Source organism: Delphinapterus leucas, chromosome 3 (assembly GCF_059928025.1).
Source record: "Delphinapterus leucas isolate spDelLeu-1000000601 "Yukka" chromosome 3, BTC_Dleu_Yukka2, whole genome shotgun sequence".
Lineage (NCBI taxonomy): Eukaryota > Metazoa > Chordata > Mammalia > Artiodactyla > Monodontidae > Delphinapterus > Delphinapterus leucas.
In genome coordinates, this window is record NC_143131.1 from 113,507,929 (window position 1) to 113,521,170 (window position 13,242).

At 38.6% G+C, this 13,242-nt stretch overlaps 1 protein-coding gene across 5 annotated transcripts in view; it reads left to right on the top strand.

The window, feature by feature from the left end:
* The window catches only part of DDX46 (DEAD-box helicase 46), a 58,378-nt gene extending 48,160 nt beyond the window's left edge, over positions 1-10,218 (top strand). For all 5 annotated transcript variants that reach the window (XM_089908444.1, XM_022588836.2, XM_022588837.2 and 2 more), the window contains 4 exons: positions 929-1,147; positions 1,522-1,666; positions 8,605-8,678; positions 9,865-10,218. In XM_089908444.1, the coding sequence (XP_089764570.1) occupies positions 929-1,147; positions 1,522-1,666; positions 8,605-8,678; positions 9,865-9,912 (486 nt within the window). In that variant the 3' untranslated portion in view covers positions 9,913-10,218. The remainder of the gene's footprint in view (positions 1-928; positions 1,148-1,521; positions 1,667-8,604; positions 8,679-9,864) is intronic.
* The last annotated feature ends 3,024 nt before the right edge of the window (positions 10,219-13,242 follow it).

Consider the following 13,242-nt stretch of genomic DNA (forward strand, 5'->3'; position numbering starts at 1 on the left):
CACCCTCTCCAGCATTTTGGTTAACTTAATTTTAAACTAAGGTTAAATTTTCATAGCATTCCTAAAGAACAATTTGTTAATTTTGACAGTATTTTTAAGATTTTGAGAGTTTGGGGACCTGCAGGGCCCTGTGTCCAGTAGCCTGTATAGGTTCAGGTCTCTAGTGTCCAAGTGGGATGACCAAGCTAGAGGCCAGTGGGCTGACCCAGTGAGGCAGCCACAATCAAGGCTCAGAGCCTTGGGTCTCTGCATCTGTTTTAGTTAGCCAGTGAGTTACTATAAATTGTTTACTGTACTCAAGCCTGTGCCTCTTCTGACAACAGGGACACAGCACCTCACCTAATATTCTCTTGGATTATTGCTACTAATAACTCTTTACTGTGAAAACAAATGGCTCTAACTTTTCGCTGTTGTTAGAAGAGCTTGTGGTGTGAGTCGTGTATTACCCACAGAAGAATTATCTCTGCATTAGGCACATAGTAAAATTAAGTTCAAATTTAAAAAAATGTGTTGAGTAAAGTCATTTACTGTAATTTATAGAATGTTGGGTTGGTCCATGGGGGAAGGAAGAGCTCAGTGGTGGTAGTGGGCAAAGATTCTGATTCAGAGGAAAACTCCTAGTAGCCACAAAGTATGTAAATGATTTTAGAAATATTATACTATATTTGATATCAAGAGTTACCTAATTATGTATGATTTAGTAGAATTTTTAATGTAAAATTGAATATTATTGTTTTCTCATCAAGTAAGGGAGATATATTAAACTGTCTGTTATAAATATATGCTGTTAAATTGCACTTACGGGTAGCACTTTACATTAGAAAGATGCTTTTAGTTAGTGGCTTTCCAGAGAATACTTTGTGGTGGGATCTTTGGTCTTGTCTCTGCCCTCATTTGAGATTTGACTGTAGGTCTTCTTTAACTGCAGGATGTGATGCAGCAGGCCACCAATGCAATTCTTAGAGGTGGCACCATCCTGGCTCCCACTGTCTCTGCAAAAACCATTGCAGAGCAACTTGCTGAAAAGATCAATGCCAAGCTTAATTATGTGCCTTTGGAGAAACAAGAAGAGGAGAGACAGGATGGTGGACAGAATGAATCTTTTAAGAGATATGAAGAAGAATTAGAGATCAATGACTTCCCACAGGCAAGTAACAGATTTAAACTTTTTTTTTTTTATTGTAGAGTAGAAACTCCTTTTTTAGGAGCGAAAATGCCTTGTTTAAAACCCATGAACATTTAAATGGCTGCTTTACTTTTTATCTAGATGGGGAGACAACACTAGAAATTCCATATTTATGATTATGTTCTAGTTACATTAGAATCTAAATGAATTTATGATGCAGGTATTAATTATAATCTTAATATTGACCATAATATGATTTAGTTAACCTATTCTTTGTCAGTACATCAGGTTTCTTTATTCTGTTGTAAAGTGATTTTTTACCCCCACTCTTTTTTATTTTATTTTTTTAACATCTTTATTGGAGTATAATTGTCCCCCCACTCTTTATTTCATAGACTGCTAGGTGGAAAGTTACCTCTAAGGAAGCTCTGCAGAGAATCAGTGAATATTCTGAAGCTGCAATTACAATCAGAGGAACATACTTCCCACCTGGCAAAGAACCCAAGGAAGGAGAGCGGAAAATTTACTTGGCAATTGAAAGTATGTACTGTTCGTTCTGTTTCAATCTTGAGTTAGATCACAGTTGATATAGATGTAATAGACACAGAAAGAATATGAGGTCAGTTCTAGAGAGGACTGAAAATGAGGAACACCTATAAGAAAAAAAATAGTTTCATCTATCATTGTGGTCTTTATTTAGAAGTTTAGTACATATATAGAGGTGAATGATCTGTGTTTGGGACTCTTTCAGTTTTGACAATTTGGTCAAATTGAAAATCACTCTATAAGAAAACATGTATTTTCAGGACTGGTTTGTTTATGCTTCCAGTAAGTAGAACGTTCAGGCCAAAGTTTAGGTTAGAAAGTAAATCAACTATATATAATAGTCCACTTAATGCTTGTTTATCCAAGCAAATATTGCCTGTGATTTTATGCCTAAAAGTTCATACATACCTTTTTAAAAAACAGGATAGGACAATTAATACCATAACTCACAGGGTATATTTATTTCTTTATTTTTGGCTGAGTTGGGTCTTCATTGCTGTGCCCGGGCTTTCTCTAGTTGTGGCCAACGGGGGCTACTCTTTGTTGCGGTGTGCAGGCTTCTCATTGCGGTGGCATCTCTGATTGTGGAGCACGGGCTCTAGGCGGATGGGCTTCAGTAGTTGCAGCACGCGGGTTGTAGAGCACAGGCTCAGTAGTTATGGCGCACGGGCTTAGTTGCTCCGCAACATGTGGAATCTTCCCGGACCAGGGCTCGAACCCATGTCCCCTGCATTGGCAGGCAGATTCTTAACCACTGCGCCACCAAGGAAGTCCCTTAAAGGGTATAAGTAATGCGTTATCTAAGAGTGATCAGGTGTGTTTTTTAACCTTATTTTATACATTCATGAATGAATTCAAAAGACAGTTTCCAGTTTGATTTTTTTCGTACTTCGTTATGTACTGCATGGTAGATAACTTGTCTCCCTTCATTTATATTTAATTTGAACATTTTAATAATAGATTTTTAAGCATAGACCAGCCACAGATCCATTTCATCTACTTAATGAACTAAATATTTTTTGAACACTGGTGTTGTAGCTGTGAAGAGGTTTTACTCCATGTGTCATGTAAATCCAGAGTCTGCATATCTACTGCTTAAATGGCTTAGCTGGCTGCAAAGGAGCTCTCCCATACCTTGTATAATCTTAAACACCAGTCTAGTCCTTTGAGTTATACACATCACTTCTAACAAGGAAGCCTTACTTGATCTCATTTCACCACTCTGTAACTCTTTACTTGCTTTGTTTTTCTTCACAGTACTCATTACATAGAAATTATAGTATATTTTTACTTGTTTCTGTCTCCCCTACTAGAGCTCTGTGAATGCAGTGACTTTATCATCTTCTGTATTCCCAGTGTCTGACACATGGTAGGCACTTGATAAATTTTCTGAATAATGCATCTGATCATGCTCTAGAGCCACTTCTCTTCTGCACACAAAATATTATTTGACAGGCATATCCATGTGATCTCTCTAAAGCCGCACCATCCAATAAAAACTCTGATGGCTGTGGAGCACTTGAAATACGGCCAGTGTGACCAAGAAATTTTAAATTTAATTTAATTTTTATTAACTTAAATCTAAATAGCCACATAGCTGATGGCTACTGAATTGGCTAGCTCAGCTCTAAAGTTTGTTGCTGGAAAGATCAATGGAAATACAAACTGAAAGTATATTGTAAATAAGGTTTATCACTAGTTAGTATTTTCTTGTTATATTTTGGCATTCCTTTGATTTTGGTGAGGACTTTATAACTGTATGTAAGTTCCTTACTGAAATAAATATAAACTAAAAATGTTTTAAATATATATGAGGACTTTTTATTTTTTCTTGCGGTACGCGGGCCTCTCACTGTTGTGGCCTCTCCCGTTGCGTAGCACAGGCTCCGAACGCGCAGGCTCAGCGGCCATGGCTCACGGGCCCAGCCGCTCCGCGACATGTGGGATCTTCCCGGACCGGGGCACAAACCCGTGTCCCCTGCATTGGCAGGTGGACTCTCAACCACTGCGCCACCAGGGAAGCCCGAAGACTTATTTTTAGGGTTTGATTCTTTCCTGGACAAAACAAAGAATTTCACAGATGTGAAAGTAAATTAGTACTGTGCCTATTTACTTTACTTTTAACTGGTGACCTCAAATTGTTTTTGTGTGACTTCTTAACATAAAGACTACAAGAAGAGAAATGCACGTGCAGTGTGCATCTCATTTACCCTAAGTAGAAGTTGTTTCCTGGTCAAAATGCTTGATAGGATCAGAGTAAGTTAAAAAACAGAAAAGTTTTGTTACCAGGATTGAGCTGGGGTTTTGTTTTTTTCTCCTTTAATAAGGGTTTGCCTGGTTGATGTAAGGTTTTTATTACTTTCTGAATTCTGATAAAATTGATTTTAATAGTTTTTGCAAGTTTATTCACTGCTTTTGTGGAGGGACAGGCTTTTGAAATTCCCTCCTGTGCCATTTTCACTTATGTCACTCTCACTTTCGGACTTTTTAAAATGAAGAATTGTGGCGAAGGTAAAACTCAGATATAGCCTTTATGTTTTCCATATTATTGAAATTCTACCTTTACAGTACAGTAAGATTCGTACATATGTTAAATGGTATGCAAAGAATGTGGGTCCAGAACTAGGCAAGTTGTATTTTTTTGTTTGTGATTGTGACTTTGAGAAACTGGATCATATCTATTTCAAGTCAGGTTTTTAAATGGCACCCTTTTATGTATCCTGAAAGACTTTTGCTCTGCCAGTGACTCAGTGTGTTTCTGAATCATGTGACACTGTTCCTTATTGTGAGGCAAAATGCGGGTTGCTGGCACCTCAGCGTTCAAGGAGAGAAAATTACACTGAAATCTTTCTGCACTTGGAACTGGACAGCTCTCTCTTACTACTGTGTTCATTAGGCCATACAGGATGTCATTCAGTAGAATCTGATGATAAAACCTTTTGTAAACATGGAGTCATCCTTGTATATTCAGCTTGAATGTCATAGGTGTCACTTAAGCAAAACCAGTATTGTATTTTTTTTTGCAATAACATAACTGTAGTTTATTCTGAATATCTCTAAGATTTCAAAACCAGTATTTTAAATGACTGCCTTTTAAAGAGGTAAATCAGAGATGATTGTTTGCTTTGAAAAAGGATCCCATATATAATTTATTAATTTAAAGGTAATTATACTTATTTAGTGTAGTATAATTAATGTATGCCAGGTTTAATTTGTATATAACTTTATCAGAACATATCTCCTGTACTACCAAGTGAAGTGAAATGAGAAGCCCACAGCTTCTGCTGACTTTTCCATCCACCTAAAGTGGTTCTGGGTGCTTCTTTCCACTGTCAACTTGTATTTAGGAAGTAACATCTAATTTTTATAATCTAAGCAAGGTTTCTCTCCCCCAGTAAAAAGATAACCTTGTCAGAAATGAATCTTGAGAATTCTGGCAACATAAATATGCTAAATAAGAGCTGGAGATTGGTAATTAAAATGACCTAAAGCTTTGAGAATTTTCATAGATGATTAGATTTAAAGGATCTTTTAGTTTTTGAAACTCCAACCAAATCAACTGAACACTAATAGGATGAAAACAGGTGTTGGAAGGAGCCTAGTGTCATCTGTTTCTAGTTCTGTAATTGGAGGGACCCCACTGCCTGGCTCCTTAGAGGCTCTGTGTGGCTCAGCAGCTCCCGGCAGTGGGAAGGAGAACAGGAAGGACGTACGTGCCTAGCCAGCCTGTATAATTTATAGCCTGTTTTGTGACCCTCTGCTTTTACTAGTGGAGAATCCCTTAAAAGCAGCCAGAGTTGTTTTGGGACCAATGAAAGGAAATGCCGCTTTTTCATGACAGCTTATAAACATATGTAACCTATTACCTAAAGAAGCTGTGTCAGTCAAAAATTTAAACTGGTCCAAATGGTCAGGCTCTAACTAACGCAGGAAAATTGCTCTTCACTTGGAGCTGGGTGGGAGTATCATTTTCCTTCTTTTTAAAACAGCAGAGAATGTCAACAGGCTACACATCAACTCATGCCAAGTAGCATATTTTCCTCCTGAATTTCATTTTTTAAATAATTTTCATTCTGGCTTGGCTCTTGATTATACCCTTGGCTCCACGTTCATCTACCTTTCTTCCCTTCCAGCACCCACAGCTTTAAAATGTTTTGGTCAGTGGCTGGTCGAGGTGTAGGGCTTAGATTAGATATGTTGCTCTGACTTCACAGCCGTACTCATGGCCCTTTCCTTCCTGTTGTTAAACTGTTTCTTTTTCTTCCTCCTCCTCCTCCTCTTCTTTCTCCACTTCCTCCTCCTCCCCTCCCCCCTCCCATTTCTTTTCTTCCTCTTCTCCCTCCCACTCCTCCCTTCGTCCTTTCCTCTCCTCTCCTCTCTATGGGTTTGAAAAAGCATATCTAATAAGGGGGGAAATTTTCCCATTTCTTGTGAATTGTTTTCCTTATTTGATTTTCTTACATAAAATGATAAGAACAGGACTTCCCCGGTGGTTCAGACTTCGAGCTTCTACTGCAGGGGACATGGGTTCGATCTCTGGTCAGGGAAGTTCCACATGCCATCATTTTTTTTTTTAATGATAAAAACATAGTTCTCTACAACCCCAGTTCTTCTTTTATTCTTTGACATTTCACTCCTAGTCCTTAATCTCTAGTCTGCTTCTTTGGTCCAGCTCTATTCCTTTTATAGATGTGCACTGTGTTACCTCTCTAGATGTACCTACTTCCTGGCATTGTCCCCTGGCTTCAAATCCCTCCACACTTAGCCTTGATGGCTCTCTAATCTACGTCTCTCCTCTACTTCTGCTCCTTGTTTCCATTGGCCTTACTGAAATTTCCAACTTGGTGTCCCCTGAGCACCTCAGCCACAACGATCTCAGAATCGAATTTCATCCACTATCACTGCTAATAGTAGCACCTGTTCTTCCTCTTGGATTCAGTATCTCCTTTATTACCTGTTATTTTCTTTACTTGCTGCTCAACTCTTAGCATCTTTGTTCCTCTTCTTCACTGTTCACATCTAGTCAGAAAAAACATCTTGTCCATTCTACCTTAAAAATGTGCTTTCAGGGGCTTCCCTGGTGGCGCAGTGGTTGAGAGTCCGCCTGCCGATGCAAGGGACATGGGTTCGTGCCCCGGTCCGGGAAGATCCCACATGCCGCAGAGCGGCTGGGCCCGTGAGCCATGGCCGCTGAGCCTGCACGTCCGGAGCCTGTGCTCCGCAATGGGAGAGGTCACAACAGTGAGAGGCCCGCGTACCGCAAAAAAAAAGTGCTTTCAGGGACTTCCCTGGTGGTCCAGTGGTTAAGACTCCACACTTCCGCTCCTGGGGGCAGGGGTTCAATTCCTTCTCAGGGAACTAAGATTCCGCATGCCGCACACGTGGCCAAAAAAAAAATATGTGCTCTCATGATGGTATGAACATAATCCTGTGAGAGCCCTGAGGGAAAAAGCACTTAACCGCACCTGGAGAAGTTAGGAAAGATTCTTGGAAGAAGTGATATTTAAAAGTTGCTCTGGGGACTTCCCTGGTGGCGCAGTGGTTAAGAATCTGCCTGCCAGTGCAGGGGACATGGGTTTGAGACCTGGTCTGGGATGATCCCACATGCTGTGGAGCAACTAAGCCCGTGTGCCACAACTACCGAGCCTGCGCTCTAGAGCCCGCGAGCCACAACTACTGAAGCCCGCGCACCTAGAGCCTGTGCTCTGCAACAAGAGAAGCCACCACAATGAGAAGCCTGCACACTGCAACGAAGAGTAAGTAGCCCCCGCTTGCCACAACTAGAGAAAGCCTGCACACAGCAATGAAGACCCAATGCAGCGAAAAATAAATAAATAAAATTTTATTAAAAAAATAATAGGGCTTCCTTGGTGGCGCAGTGGTTGGGAGTCCGCCTGCTGATGCGGGGGGCGTGGGTTCGTGCCCCGGTCCGGGAAGATCCCACATGCCGCGGAGCGGCTGGGCCCGTGAGCCATGGCCGCTGAGCCTGCGCGTCCGGAGCCTGTGCTCCGCCACGGGAAAGGCCACAGCAGTGAGAGGCCCGCGCACCGCAAAAAAAAAAAAAAAAAGACGCATCATTAAACACATTTTGGGAAAAAAAAATAGTAGTAATAAAAGTTGCTCTGGTAGACTACTTACTACCTACTCGTCTTGCTGTAATATCTTTACAAGTTTGTTTTTCTAATAGCCCAAAAGATCATAAAGCGATGAATGAGTACTTTGTATAATGAATCTCTTATAGTAATAGCATACATGGTGGGTGCTTAATGTTTCTTGAATTTATAACTATACAGATGTCTTCAGCCTACCTCATCTACTTGGCTATCTTGCTGTGTTCTTTCACACACTTTTTAAATTTTTCAACCATGCTGTACCTCTCTTACTTTTCAGTAGTTAAGCATGACTTTCGTAATCTGTACCATTACACACATGATTCCCTTTGTAAAATACTTTTCATGTCATCTCTCCTCCTCCAACTTGGCTAGTCCTCCATTCATCTTTAAGACTTTGCTCAGGTGACACTTTTCCAAAACATTTGCTGACTTTAAAGAGCATAATAAACATCCAATAAATATTTGCTAAATAAATGAACCTAGGAAGTTATATTTTCCTTTTACTTTTTCTTCTTCTCTTCTGGACAAATTGCGAATTATCTTTTCTTTGCATACCAACATACCAAGAACTTGTAACACTAGTACCTCACTAACCTTAACACTCTTAATACTAACGTCACTGGCTACATTTGAAACTCTAAAAGTAATCGTAATAATAAGCAGCCATGATACAATGTAGATGATGTTCCACCAGGTATTGAAAGACTACCTTGGCAAGTAGTACAATGTTGCTGAAAGTCACGTACTGATCTCTAGGCAGTGGATAAACATCCAGCATAAATCTAGTAATACAAATAATGTTCTCCACTCACTCACCAGGTGCCAATGAACTGGCTGTGCAGAAAGCAAAGGCAGAAATCACCAGGCTTATAAAAGAAGAACTGATCCGGCTGGTGAGTGAAAACCTCAAGGACTTATTTATTTGTTTTAGTAAATGTTTTATTGAACTATAATATAAATAAGAGAAGTAGACAAATGATATACATATAGTTTGATGAATTTTCACAAAATAAGCACACTGATGTGATCACTACCCAGTTGAAGAAATATAGAACATCACCAGTATCCCGGAAGCCCTGCTCATGCCCCTCCTTGTCACTATTCATTGCCCCCAAATGTAACATTATTCTGACTTTCAACACTGCAGATTAGTTTCGCCTAATTTTGAACTCCATGTAAGTGGAATCAAATGCTGTGTACTCTTTTATATCTGATTTCTTTCACTCAACATTACTTTGAGGAAATCAGTAGTATTAAATAGTACAGTATTTAAGCATGTGAATATACCACAGTTAATTTATGTTTTAGACGTCGAGGTCGTTTTAGTTTTTGGTTTTTATGAGTAATGCTTCTATGAACATTCTTCCATGTCTCTTTGGTACACGTTAATATATTATTTTCTTGAGTATATACCTTGGACTAGAATTGCTAGTTACAGGGTATGTGTAGTTTAGCAGAGTAGTTACACCAGTTTACATTACCTCCAGCAGTGTATGAAAATTCCAGTTTCTCTACATTTTTGCCAGTGTTTTTAAACTTAGGTGTTTTGAGTGTTTTTAAACTTTGATGAGGACTTAATTTGATTTTGGATAAAGCGGCCTTTTATAGACCACCTTTCCAAAGGAAGCAGACACATCCCTGTAAACTCTCCCTACAATGTGTACATTGGGATGAGGACCCTTTGAAAGGAAACTTTATCCTTTCTCTAAGAATGTGTTTTTGAGGGCTTTTCTAAAATTTCCCTTACAGAACATTCTTTCGGGTGGATAAAAAATTCAAAGAATAGAAGGTACACAAAACAAGAGGGAAGAATAAAAACAACGTTTAAATCAAGTGACTTTCACCAAGCAGTGATAGAAAAAGAATGCCACCACCATTAAGTTGGTTCAGAACCGTTGTTAAGGAACAGTCGAGTGAACACAGGGAGATGATTGTTGAATAGTTCTTTCTTCCTCAATATAATATTAATATTTTTTATTTTAAATATCTGATAGTTTTATAAGTTTGTAAAGGAAATTACTTAACATATTTTTTTTTCCTCCCTTTTACTGATCATATGCCTTTTATTTTCTCTTGTAGCAAAATTCATACCAACCAACAAATAAAGGAAGATACAAAGTCTTATAAAACATCTGGAAAAAACTTTTTACCTGTGCTGGTCTGTGATACATGTGGCAGTTGTTGTCTGCAGTTTACAGTGTATTTTAAGTTAAGATTTTAAAAATTCTTTCTTGCTGATTTTTTTTTTAAATACAAGAAACCAGTATTTGCTAATGAATTTTCTTTCAGTAAGTATCCCCAGAATTATCAAACTATATTTAAAGTTTTCATTAAAGTGCCCTTTAATGTAAATCTGGATAATATTCCAGAAGCGTAAGAAAATTAAAATATTTGGACTTTCCATTGAAGGAAATAAAGTATATAAGTCGCTAAGGGGCTATTCACCTTATCTTCTTGCAATGAAATTGTGATAATCTCCTCAGAAAAGGTAAAATTCTCTAATTTTGTGACCACCTTGAGCTTAAATCTTACTTGACTCAGTGGAACAATATGAACTATATTTAAGACTATTATAATAGAATTTTTACAAAATGCATTCAGTTTTTGTTTCAATTTTTATTATCATGTATGGGCCATAGTTGGACTGGTTTTTGGTTTTGTAAAATTAAAAATTTGTAGTATAAGAATGTTTTGCATTCCTTTACACTGCTAAGAGTTTTAGTATTTACTACTTTTAGGTTCCCCTAACAACCTCTGGCTCTGTGCCTAGCTACTAACTCTTTTCTAATCTTCCTTAAAAGAAAGTGATTTGTAGCCTATAAATATTAATATGATTGTTTTTTTCCCCTGAAAGTGTTCGTTTATGCATCTGTACATACAAACATCATACCAATCTGATTTTTCTTCAGGATTATTGAATAGGTTGTGAATTTTCTTTCTTAAAAAAAGCATAATGGCACTCACATTTTAAACTTAGACTTTAAGCATTTCTCAGTGAAATTCAGTTCACAAAGAATCATAAATTATATTTTTGAGCCTTCAGATATATTTCCTGAATATTCTAATTTAAATTGCTATAATTGGATCACCTAATTTTTTTCAAGACTCCTGGTGTATTAGAACTTCATATTGTTGTCACTTCTTGAAAAAATAAAATTTTCAGGAATTAAATAGATGTATTTCTTAAATTAAAAGATATAGAAGTTCCCTTGAGTATTCTTGACTTAGAGTTTTTAAAAAAGAAAAAAACCAAAGAATATTATAGCTGTTAAATTATTTTAATAGTATGTTAGGTGGTTAAAGTGACAAGGAGTATCAATCATGATTTCTTCAATATAAAGTTATCCTTAATGAAAATCTAAGGTATAACTTGGAAATATTCTTGGATCCCTCGCATATCCTCTTTTTTTCTTAGAGGAAGAAAACAGACACAACACAGCAACAGAACCAAATAAACCATTTACTATAAGATTTCAGGCACCTTGGGCTCCTCCCCCCTCCCCCATTTTATTTATATCCTTATTTTTGTTATCTAGTGATAGTTTGTTTCTTTTGATAGAATATGTTGCAGTCCCACATTGATGGCAATTGGTGCTCCCTTCAGTCTACTCCATCACTTGGAGATTCAGAGTTTTACATCATTTTAGCATTATTACCTTTATGTTTGTATATCTAGTTGTAATAAGCCACTGATAGTACTTTGTTAAAATGAAGCACATTTCTCTGTTATTACATTTGTTTTGTTTTGTTTTGTTTTGTTGTTGTATGCGGGCCTCTCGCTGTTGTGGCCTCTCCCGTTGCGGAGCACAGGCTCCGGACGCGCAGGCTCAGCGGCCATGGCCCACGGGCCTAGCTGCTCCACGGCATGTGGGATCTTCCCGGACCGGGGCGCGAACCCGTGTCCCCTGCATCGGCAGGCGGACTCTCAACCACTGCGCCACCAGGGAAGCCCCTGTTACTACATTTTTTTAGTGTCACACTCTTTGATTTTTAAGATTTGAATGACGTACCAGTTAATTTGTTTTTTTAATGCAATATCAATATTTGCTCATGTTTTCTAAATTCCTTATAAGATAAAGTTAATTTAGTCTGAGTTTTCCTAAAATTATCTTTGCTGAAATGTTTTCTGCTGTTTATCTAATTTTGTTTACATTGCTAGGCATGTGAGAGAGGTATTATACTCTCTGTATCTTTTTAAAAAAATTCTAGCAACAGAAAATATATAGTTCTATCCAAAAATATCTTCCTGAAGAAGGCTCTTAGTCTTTAATGGTGTTTGTATTTGGCCTAAGATAGGCTGTAGGTGAAATAATGGGTCCATGTGCCAGTTGGTGTTTTATCACAGTGACACTCATTCTTAGAAAATGGAAGTATAGAATGAAATGATAACGGCTAGATTCTCTTCAACTCCTTTTAGACAGTTTATTATCTGATATATTTCATACCTTACTAGCCTTGTTGGTATGCACGTGGTATTGAACTGGTAGTCACAGTATACCTGTGACTGCAGTCCTTCTTTTGAGGGAGGCATCCCCTATGTGCAAAGAAATTTTTGTTTGAGCAGAACCAGCTCTTGAGTACCTGGGATGTATAAATCCTACGAAGCCAGCTGTGGAGCCCACTTCTAAATAATTCATCAGCACCTTAAGAAACACATGCTAGAGAGCAAAGCCTCCAAAGTTATAACTTGTCTGTATGTGAGCTCTTTTTCCTATGATGCCTTGCTTTGCTTTATAAAACCATCAGCTGAAGTCCTTTAGTGGCAGATAACATAGCACTTGTTTAAGATAAGAGCTGGGGGTCAATATCAAAAAAAAAACAACCCAATCCAAAAATGGGCGGAAGACCTATTTCTCCAAAGAAGATATACAGATTGCCAACAAACACATGAAAGGACGCTCAACATCACTAATCATTAGAAAAATGCAAATCAAACCACAATGAGGTATCACCTCACACCGGTCAGAATGGCCATCATCAAAAAATCTACAGGAACTTCCCTGGTGGTGCAGTGGTTAAGAATCTGCCTGCCAATGCAGGGGACATGGGTTCGAGCCCTGGCCCAGGAAGATCCCAAATGCCGTGGAGCAACTAAGACTGTGCACCACAACTACTGAGCCTGCTGTCTAGAGCCCGCAAGCCACAACTACTGAGCCTGTGTGCCACAACTACTGAAGCCCACATGCCTAGAACCCGTGCTCCGCAACAAGAGAAGCCACCGCGATGAGAAACCCGCGAGCCGCAATGAAGAGTAGCCACTGCTTGCCACAACTAGAGAAAGCCTGTGCCCAGCAACAAAAACCCAATGCAGCCAAAAAATAAAGAAATTTTAAAAAATCTACAAACAATAAATGCTGGAGAGGGTGTGGAGAAAAGGGAACTCTCTTGCACTGTTGGTGGGAATGTAAATTAATACAGCCACTATGGAGAACAGTATGGAGGTTCCTTAAGAAACCA